The sequence below is a fragment of the Nasonia vitripennis genome, chromosome 4, assembly GCF_009193385.2.
Source record: "Nasonia vitripennis strain AsymCx chromosome 4, Nvit_psr_1.1, whole genome shotgun sequence".
NCBI lineage: Eukaryota > Metazoa > Arthropoda > Insecta > Hymenoptera > Pteromalidae > Nasonia > Nasonia vitripennis.
The window spans coordinates 18,961,283-18,971,786 of record NC_045760.1 but is presented as its reverse complement, the minus strand read 5'-3'; the positions used below and the strand labels follow the sequence as shown (position 1 = coordinate 18,971,786).

Sequence of the window (10,504 nt, the reverse complement as noted above, 5' to 3'; positions counted from 1 at the left end):
GACACAAGATAGGGCAGCGTGGAAGGCTTGCGTAGATGAGGCAATGAACTTTCGAGTTCCAAATGCCATGTAAAAAAAAAATGGACGGGCGCCAGTCAAAGCCGCAGTCAAAAAGTAAAATTTATGAGATCTCGAAAACATGGGCCCTGTATGGATAATTTTAATTTTTTCGGCTGTAACTATATACTTACTCTCAACAAAGAAAAACCGCTTCCAATTCTTTGGCATGTACGTAGCTTCCTTCAACATATATGTATAGCTTTAATATCTGAATCATTTTTACTTCATATATCGTCGCTCCCTACGAAGAGTAGCACTGTTCAAATTTCCCGTCATAAGTAGCACAACTCATTTCACGCACGCTAGACTAGCACAACTCAAAATTTCCCGCGAAGACTAGCACAACTCAAACTTTCTCACAACTTAAACATGGAATTTCTATACAAATTTTTTGCGAAACTGTCTCAAAACTAGAAATCTCAAAACTAAAAAATCGCTATAAAAAATGCGTCCACAAAATGTAAAAACGGACTTTTTTATACAGGCGTACTTATGCAAACGAACACACACACATCCGTACGACATTTTCTAAAAACGCATGATTCGAACTCTAAACACCTCCAAATGCGTTTCCACGAAGTTTTAGCGAAAATATAAAAATTTTACTATTAAAAAGCTTCCTCTAGAAGGAAGCAAAAGTTCTGATAATCGCCCCGACTGTATGATATTAATCGTATGGTTGCAATAATGTAAATAATAAATGATTATTAAATGCATTTTAAAATATGGCGCGTACTTGTGTTACCGACAGTTGATAACAGAAGCCCGTGTGCGCGCGTGTAGCGCTGGCGTCATTGTTTAAAAACAAAAATATCCGTTATATTTATGCCGAAAGTGAACTGCCGCTTTGCAGTACAATGAGTACATGCGTCATCCATCAGTTGCGGTTTTTGCGCGGATAAAGGTGACAGACGTGAGTTTTGTGATGGTGCCTTCCCTGATCCCTCCAAAAGTATGAAAATAGGTTATGGGACTTAACGATACATCAGTTTTGTTGTGATATTGTTTGGCCGACTGATTGAATCGTGAAAGTTAGAATTTCTTTAAAAAATGGCTCAACGAAGAAGTAGAAATCGGCGTTCATCCGCTCGTAGATCGAGCAATGTATCTTGCTTCCTCGATGATAACACAAATATCATTGATAACAGTAAGAATTCTTAATTTTTAATTACAGTTTAATGAATCGTGCTTTGGCTGAATGGTTTTGATAATTTTTTTTTATTAAATAGTCATATATTGTAAAATTTAATATTTTACTCATTATAGATGATCCGCAATGGTACAATAGAACAATTTTACGTCCATCAACATCATTTGTCTTGACAAAAACTGCTAGTTCTATACTAAATCCTGATTCGATGGCCGATGAAACTCAAATGTCAAATAATTGGTATAAAAATCTTTCAAGATCAGAAAGCTCCAAGCTGATGGAAGAAATTGTTAGAACTAAAGTCAACAATCGAAATAATGGTACAATAATAATCTTAAAATATTTGAATCCAGACAAATAAATGCTGTATTGTAAACAAATCTATAATTGTATTTATTTACAGAGTCAGTTGATAGTACTCGCGTTGAACCAGTAACAGAATCAGAAAGTGAAACTGAATCTCAAAGAAAACGTACAAAATTAAGAGTGAATCAAAAAAAGGTCAATATGAGTGACAAAAGTAATGTTTTCTCGAGAGCTTTGGAAAAGACTACGGAATCGCACACAAGAAATTTAACTGTTCAAATGCCAGAGGGAAGTGAAAGCGAATCAACCAATGATGATTCAAGAACTATTAAGAGAATAAAACCAGCACTTTTTAGGAATAATAAACGTTCAAAAGAAAACAGTAACTTTGATGATCTTTTTCATAGTGATAGTACAATTGAAAACTTACAGGCAAGTACCAGAAATTCCAGGTCTTCTTTAAAAAGAAAGAGTAAGGAACTCATTGTACATACATCAACTCCAGAGGTAGCTCATAAGTTTAAAAAAACACAACTTGAAAAATTAGACGAAGTTGATTCTACTCAATTTGAAAAGAGCGGATCTGTGAATAAAACTTTAGATAAGACTTTACTTGTAACACCTGTAAGAGAACTTCGTAACAGAAGTATTCTTGGAACATCTACAAATAAAACTCCAATAAAATCATCGCAAAAGCAAGCTGGTAGCGCAACTGTATATGATTCAGTAGACATGAGCCTTACTATTGTAGAAAATAAATCCCAAAAGAAGAGAGCTGCTCTATTTTCACAAGAATCTAAAACTAACAATGACAAAAATTTATTTGATGAGATTTTTGATGATGAAGATGATGACGATGAACCAAATCCAAGCTTGGTTAGTACATTCAAATGTATTAGACACAGTTTATCTAGAATTAAATAAATATTTCATACGATTTTTCTTTGCAGGAAAATGAATTAGTAAAAGATGCATCTTCTGGAAAAACACAAGAACAAAATCCAGATGATAATCGTGAAGCCAATGAAAGTGAAACATCGTCTATTCCAAAATATATTAGGAGAACGCGGTCTGTTGTATTAAGAAAATTAAATAGTGAATCTGAAGATAAAGGCATTTTTGACAGTCAAAGAGAAAATAATGAAAATCACGAAAAAACTGTAACTTGATAATGATTTCTTTTTATGATAAACTAAGCTGTAGAATCAATAATTAATTTTATATAATGACTTATTAAATTTATTTATATATTATTTTAGAATGAGGAAGAAAATGGAAAATCTCGTCAATCATTAAAACAAGGTCAAGACCACAATGCATCTTGGCGATCACTCAGAGCTAGTCAAACCATTAATAATTCGAGAAATGTAACAAAATCTCAAAGTGAATTAATTAGTAACAAATCATTTGACCACACAAACAGAACAGCTCCCGATGTAACTTTGAATAGAAAAAGCTACGAAACTTCATCTGGGTCAAAAGTGATTGAGAAAGCAAAACATTTACCATATGAATCATCAGATGATGAAGATATAATTAATGTATCAAAATCTACTAAAGCATCAGCCGCACAGGTGAACTAACTGTTTTAATGCTAAATTAATTTTTATAGGTCTATGTTTCAAAGAATATTGTTATTCAGATTAAAATCATAGAATTGTATAGTCCATCTGAAGCACATAATTTTTTTATATCTTCATATAGCTAAACTAAGCTGTACTATTAGTAGTTTTTTGTTTACTAAAACTAATTTATATATTATTTTAGAATGATGCTGAACATGAAGAATCTCGTGACTCATTAAAGCATGGTAAAGGTCCCAGCGAATCTCAGAGATCATTGAGAGACAGGCAAAGCATTAACAATTCGCGAAATTTATCTGAAACTCAAAGTATATTAAATAGTAATAAATCACTTAACAAGACAAACACTGCAACTTTTAATCAAAGTTTGATTAACAAAGGGAATAAAAATTCATCAAGTTCAAAAGCGCTTGAAAAAACAAAACACGTATCGTACAAATCGTCAGATGATGAAGATACAATAAATACGTCAAAATCCAAAAAATCTATAGAAGCTCAGGTAAACGTTTATTGCCAAATTAACATTTGGCTTTATATGTATAAAACAATATTATTATTTTAGGGCAAGACCACAAAATCGTTCAGTCAACACGAAGCTCCGACATCCGACCTAACATTCGATCAATTTCAAAAATCACCTAAACCTTCTAATAAATCTTCACGAAAATCCAAAAATGCGCAAGATAGTGTTGATGAACATGCAGATAATGAACGTGGAAATACGATAACTCCGGAACTAACAAATAAATCACGTTCACGTTTGTTCAAAAGTAGGACTAAAGTATCTGATGGCGAAAACGCATTCGACAAAATTTTAGATACTGAGAATTCAGCTGCTTCAGAAAAATCCAAAGTAACTATAAGTTCTTAATTCTCTAATTATATCTCACGCAAAATTGATGTAATAATAAAACTTAATGGTTTTTCAGTTGATAAATGTACAGCGATCTTCAGGAAGTCTACACTCAAAGAAGTCGATGCAGTCTCTAAATGACACTAGAACTTCTTCCAAATCTGTCAACAAGTCAGTATTAAATCATTCCGAAAATAGTTTTCAGGCTAATAAATCCGTGGCGAATGAGAACACCCGAAACAACAGTCAACAAGACGAAAGTGAAGACGAAACCTCGACAATACCTAATCACATCAGACGAACGAGATCACGATTGTTCCAAAGATCGGAGATTGTGGAAAACAATGCGTTCGACGATGTTTTGAATGCTGGAATTTCAGAAGCCAACCAATCATCTCAGGTAAGCAAAGTTTCATCTAGAAATCTACAAGAAATCTCTTCTTTGATTGAATATAAAAATCAATTGAATTTGAAAATGCAGAATAACAGTCAATCACAGAAATCTCAGAGCTTGAAACTGAGTGTATCACAAGATTCGAACAAAACGTTGCAAAGAAGTATTTCTCATCTGCGTGAAGCCAAAAAACAGTATTCACAGACCCTTAATAAGCAACAAGTAATGTTACAGAGGGTTGAATCTCCGAAAGCATCAGGCGATTCGTGTAATGATAGCTTAAAGGAAAACCACCGCGCCAACAATTTTCAAAAATCAACCAAGAAATCAAATCCGTCAATGAACAAGGGCAATCCAACAATAAGTGATTTAAGTCAGTCAAATGTAGTGGATGGCAATAGTCCTAAAAATTTAACGAATGCTAGTAATAGGGCGGGAGAACAAAGTTTCGAAAAATCTAATGCACCGCATGCAGATATCGAAGAAAATACGAATAATGAGGGTGTCCCTAGTCGACCTAGCTCGATTGAAAATTCCAGCGATGGAACGCCGAAATCAAAGGTAAACATTCATAACTTTTATTTAATTCTTGATTTTTTATCTTATCTCAGTGATAATACAATCAAATAAAAATATATTTCAAATTTTCACAGCCGAATAAAAATTTAACAACTCACATTCCCGAGAAATCAATAAATGAAGATTACCTAAGCGACGATCTGTTACATACTCCGAATCCGGCGCAATCTACTCTAAAAATAAGCGGCAAGCGCATCACACAATTTGCCTTAAGAAACAGTATTATAAATGAGATCGATTCGCCTCAATCACCCACTTCCTCGAATCGCGATCCTTCTCCACCTGCCGCAAATTCTGTCGTAGCCAACGAGATAGGAGAACCACAAAGGGAAAAAGAAATTGACGATAATGAAGACGAAGATGTTGAGGTGGATATTATAAATAATAGCGACGTCAGTGAATATCCAATGCTCACAAGACACCTAAACGATATACCTTATGAAGCAGAAAAATCGACCTCCGAGGAGGAAGCCGCACCATTTTTAAGCGCTGGGTAAGCTTTCAATACTACTTTCTACACTTAAACTTATTCAAAAATTATCAGTTATGTATTGATTCCTTATCGCTAATAATTTATGGTTTAGACCTTTGACTTCAAAAGCGACCAAAACTAAAGCTAATCAAAAAAACACCTCTACCATTGACGAGTCGGTCTGGGTCGAAGTAAAGAAAAAGACTGATGCGTTGAAAGTCATCATGGAGACACAGAAGAAACATCAAGAGGCGATTCAACGTGAACGTGAACGCGAGAAAGCTCGGACCGAGGCGAAACTCAAACGAGCAATGGCACAGCGCGCGGCAGAGTTGAAGAAGCAACGAAAGAAGCCGATCGATAAAGCGTATTACGTTAACGGCAAACTGTACAAACAACCAAAGCTACCTGTACCCAAGAAATGGGTCACTGACCGGCTCTACAAGTATCTCTGGAAGCACATGGAGCCGAAGTTTGGTCTCAACACTAGGGTTCAATCAGAGAAATTCGTGATGAAGCTATCGAATGTATTTACTGTAGTCACCAGGAGAGAGATGTACGAGAATTACAAAGAAGATGTAGACGATCTGATGGTCAGCATGGCCGAGTTAGGGATCATTAAGGACAGGTATGATTTTTATAGGTTTTGTAGAGAGTACATGCCCTACTCATTTAGGATAAAGGTGGTACCTATGCAGTTGCCAGGTAATTTGAGGAACATACCTTATGAGCCAGAGCTGGTTCACAAACCTATTCTACCTGATAGAAGCGGTAGTTACGAATCTCGAAGCAATAGTAACAGCAATAGCAGAAGTAATGACGAGAATGCAAGTGGAAGTTCTAGTGAGAGTGAATAATGAGATGAGAGTAATTTTCATTTGATCAATTGTTAAATATTAATGTTATATCGTTAATGGGTGATTAGAAATGTATGCAAAGCAGTGACGTTGATTATTGCGCTTATAACAGCCACTATGCTAGAATAGGCAATATGCTAGATCTGGAATTGGTTTGTTTCAAATAGTATTATATTAGATTGCTGCTGCAGAAAATTTGATGGCTAAAATATAATTAAATAATAATAATTTTTCTGCAACCATAAAATTGAATAAAAGAGGTAGGAATCTTGTAAGCCGGTATTAGCTATAAAGTGTAATAATTTTATCATTTTTTCTACAAAAATTCAATTGTGACCTTCTTTATTCATAATCATACATTCATATGATTATAAATGCAAAGCTATTGAAATTGAATGTTTTTGTTGTCTATACTCTTTATCTAAATTATTTTACTTCATCATGATGTGCACTTGTTCAACAGGCTTATGTACAAAATCGTATCGCTTTTAAATGTATCAAAATGCGTAATATTACAATGGATATTATAAATGAGTTAATTCTATCAAACAATAGAATTATTATTAATCAAATCAAATTTAATGAATGCATTGAATCTAACGTATAGATATAAATCTAATGAGCTCCACATCTTGGAAAGTTTTTGGGCACATTTGGAAAGTCTTCGTGTTTGCCAACTTTGACTAACAGTGCCATGCCATCGTTCGCGTGCTGATCATAGTGACAGTGCAGGCAGCAGTATCCTAAAACAATAGCTCTTTTGTAAATACATTTCTTTGTTGATTGTTTCTTATCTTCCCCTGTTACTGTAAAATGTATGATTAATATACAAATCTCTATAAATTTATTTTTTTCTACATTTTAAAGAAGTTTTATCTTTTTATTGACAGCAATAAGCTACCTAATTTCTAACGTTCATACTAACCAGGATTGTTGGCGTAAAATCGCACAATCGTATATCCACCAGTAGGTACTATCACGCTGTCCTTCCAGGGCTCAGCTTCTAGCCTCCTATGAATCTTTCCCTCTTGGTCCATCTTTTTCACTTCCTCGATGCTTAACTTGTCTCCGACTTTTTCCATTGCCACCACTCGGTAATAATACCCGTGTAAATGTATAGGGTGATTTAATTTGGCGGCGCCTATTTAAATAAACACAAATATAGTGGTAACGACATTTAAATTTAGTTATCGAGAATAGATTTTTTAGAAAATAATATCTATTGTATTCGCGGATATCTAAAAAATACAAGCGCTCACCTGGATCAATCAGAACAAGCTCAACAACACTGTTGAGCCTTGCTTGAAAGGTCTGCGTGCAAGCACAGTGTTCCGTCTTGCATTTTTCTATCGCGATTATAGTTGAGTAATTGCAAAGCTGCTTAGGTTTGATGAGCTCTGGCTGTGTCAGCGGCGGAAAATTTGGCATCTTAAAGCTAATGTGATTCAGCTGAAGCGACGTCGATCTTTTCGACTCTCTCACTGTTACGCGATTTTAGATCAGCATTTTTTAATTAATTAACTGGTGGAGAATCAATCATTCTTGAGCGCTGTTACTAGTGTAAAAATTTATGGTTTCAAATCGATTCACGACAGAGATGTACCTTTCCAGTATCCGTAGAGATTTTCCCGATGATAATCGAAATTATCCAAATTTTTTGCGTATCGATGGTGATAAAAAATTGATGATCTGGCTCACGCGTCAGTGAAATATCGTCAGGTTCCAAAGCAGTTAGACGAGCGATGCAGATGGCCTCGGCTGATTCTGTTCCTTTATCGTATGGATTCAATTCCTACAATATTAAAGTCATTTAGGTTTATTAAACAGTTTTGGTAGACAGTGCCAGTAAATCCAGTCAGCTTAATTGAAAAAAAAAACATTTTTACCCTTTTTTTAACTGAACTAATCGGGTCCTCGAGGTCGGTCTTAGGCTCGACTGTTTTGGCTCATCGATATCTCAAACTTGCCAGTTGCGGAGTCTCCAAAAGACTACACATTATATCACCCTTTAAGCGGATCCAGTAATTGTCGACCGGTTGGTCCGCCGAAAGCACGAAGTCGTATCTTTCACCCGGCATTATGTGGATGGAGTCAACTATATATAGTTGAAGCATAAAGATAGGATTTACATTTTTACCTTCAATATTATTATAGTAGAATCAATCAAATTCTTTCTAAAACATTCCACCTTGGATAAAACCAAAACACTTGCAAACAAAAGTCTTAAATCATACCTTCAACTGATTTGATATCTGCACCATCTGCACTGATGGCGAGCATGGGGTGATCATCGATAGAAACGTGAATAGGACAGTTTTGCGACCCGAGGTTTAATAATCGAAATCTGTATCGTTTACCCTTTGAAAAATTCTGTAAAATAAGTCATTATGACTATTATTATTTTGTATGTATGTGTTGTGTGTGTGTGTGTGTGGGGGGGGGGTCTTCCAAAAGTTAATAAAAATGCTTATTAGCTTTTGTTATACCACTTATAGACCTTATATAGTATGTAACAAAAAAACTTGAATTCACCTCTTGAACCTCGAAAACTTCCAACGGCATATTTACAGCTTCTAAATGACTTAGCCTCCCCATACCAATCCATTGACCAAAATCGCGCTCGGCAATGTACCCCGGCCGTTCTAATAAAGCATAGTAAAGACTTCTGATCCCGTCTTGTGCGTCCACTCGTTGATCAGCATGACTTTGTCATCTTCATCGTAAGCTCGGTTGTGGATGTTCTCCTCTGAAGGTGAGCGGACTATTAGGGCACCAAAGAGACCGTCAACTCGTTGCTATCCTTTTCAATGATGATGTATAGACATATAATAATGTGTAAAGTTAAGCATACCATATCTATTGGGATGCAAAAGATTTTATCTAAAAATGTGATTTTTTTTAACATTCGTCTTATGACCTCAGTTTTTATGTTGTACAACATTGCCCATCAATCCTTAACTATACGTGTCCATCAATTAAATTGTTATCGGCGTGCGCGTTGATAATTTCGAATAGACTTCCAACGCCGTGCATTTTGCGTACGTTATTGTATATTATGTCGCGCAACCTTTAGAGACGTAATGATATAAAATTCGTCATCATTATCAAACTACTGCATAATGCTACTAAGAACTTAGCATATATTATATATGTATAAGAGAATCGTAATATTCTCGATACTCACCACTGTGAGAGTGCCAAATGAAGCTTCCAGGGCAATCGGCAATAAAATCGTAGCGAAAAACTTCTCCAGGCATGATGGGACACTGGGTGAGGTAGGGAACTCCGTCCATGAATGGAGTTCCCCGCTGATGCAAACCGTTCCAGTATATTGTCGTCGTCTCGGTCGGCAGCTTGTTTGTCACGTCCACTAGTAGACGGTCACCTTTGCATGCCTGATGTGCGTCGTATGTCAATCATAGTGGTTAATATTATTATTATTATTATTATTCGCATCATTCACGCTGCCATTACAACTTTTCTGAATGATATCATTGTAGCTTTTTATAGACGTTTTATACATGCAATTTTATATCATTACGTAATAATTCTTTAAGTTCGTATATAGAAAAGTATACACCGTATGTAAAAGTTCATAAAAATCACAGAACATCACTCGCCTCGATCGAGAGTCCCGGAAGCTTTCTGTTCGCCACAATGACCATCTTCTCGCTGCCGTCCCCTGGCATACAGTGTGGTCTGGAGCAATCGGTCAGGTTTCGCGGGCAATCGTAACAGGCCTTGCTCATGCTGATGTATCGCTCGACGGTCAGGCCATAGCGGCAGGTCAGAGGCTCTCGGTCGGAGCGGCAGGGACGACGGGACCAGTCCACCTCGTCGTCCGGTAAGCCCATGCCGTAGCTTTGAGGCAGTAGGCCGATCTTGTCCGGATCGTCATATTTGCTTTCTGCGAAGAAAAGGCAACAAACAAGTAGGGCTGTTAAGTTTCAGATTCTATTTATTTTAAAAACTGATGCGATTGTTATAGGTTAATTGCATCAAATCGATCTTTTATTATTTTCAATTTTAAACTACGGTTCACGAGCGAATACCGTGTGATTATGTAACTTATTTAAAACTAAATATCATAGTTGATACAAATAACAAAAATATCTACTGACCCTCGGCAGGCGTAGACACGGCATCGGCAGTGCACAGTCGCGCGGCACAGACGATTAGTGGAATAACAAATAAACGCAGATTAATCATCGCTCTATGAGGCATGGATATCCGTGCAGTCGGTGATACGG

The 10,504-nt window shown here is 36.1% G+C and overlaps 2 protein-coding genes across 3 annotated transcripts; one reads left to right on the top strand and one right to left on the bottom strand.

Annotated features, from left to right (window-relative positions):
- Positions 1 to 818: 818 nt before the first annotated feature.
- LOC100678085 (GATA zinc finger domain-containing protein 14) lies at positions 819 to 7,120 on the top strand. Of its 2 annotated transcripts, none has more exons than XM_016985327.3 (11): positions 819 to 1,207; positions 1,327 to 1,530; positions 1,614 to 2,392; positions 2,467 to 2,676; positions 2,776 to 3,090; positions 3,284 to 3,598; positions 3,662 to 3,952; positions 4,029 to 4,352; positions 4,581 to 4,907; positions 5,000 to 5,418; positions 5,510 to 7,120. In XM_016985327.3, exons 1-11 carry the CDS (start codon positions 1,111 to 1,113, stop codon positions 6,252 to 6,254), a joined length of 4,026 nt encoding a protein of 1,341 aa, XP_016840816.1. In that variant the 5' UTR covers positions 819 to 1,110; the 3' UTR covers positions 6,255 to 7,120. The 2 variants fall into 2 exon arrangements, with proteins under 2 accessions (XP_016840816.1, XP_003427632.1); XM_003427584.5 differs by having other exon boundaries at positions 4,434 to 4,907.
- LOC100121778 (laccase) lies at positions 6,870 to 10,503 on the bottom strand. The gene is made up of 10 exons (XM_031929708.2): positions 10,376 to 10,503; positions 9,875 to 10,161; positions 9,401 to 9,649; positions 8,787 to 8,963; positions 8,489 to 8,624; positions 8,205 to 8,349; positions 7,858 to 7,943; positions 7,514 to 7,735; positions 7,180 to 7,395; positions 6,870 to 7,108 (listed from the first exon to the last, which is right to left on the bottom strand). Exons 1-10 carry the CDS (start codon positions 10,476 to 10,478, stop codon positions 6,870 to 6,872), a joined length of 1,860 nt encoding a protein of 619 aa, XP_031785568.1. The 5' UTR covers positions 10,479 to 10,503.
- Between the last annotated feature and the right edge of the window lies 1 nt (position 10,504).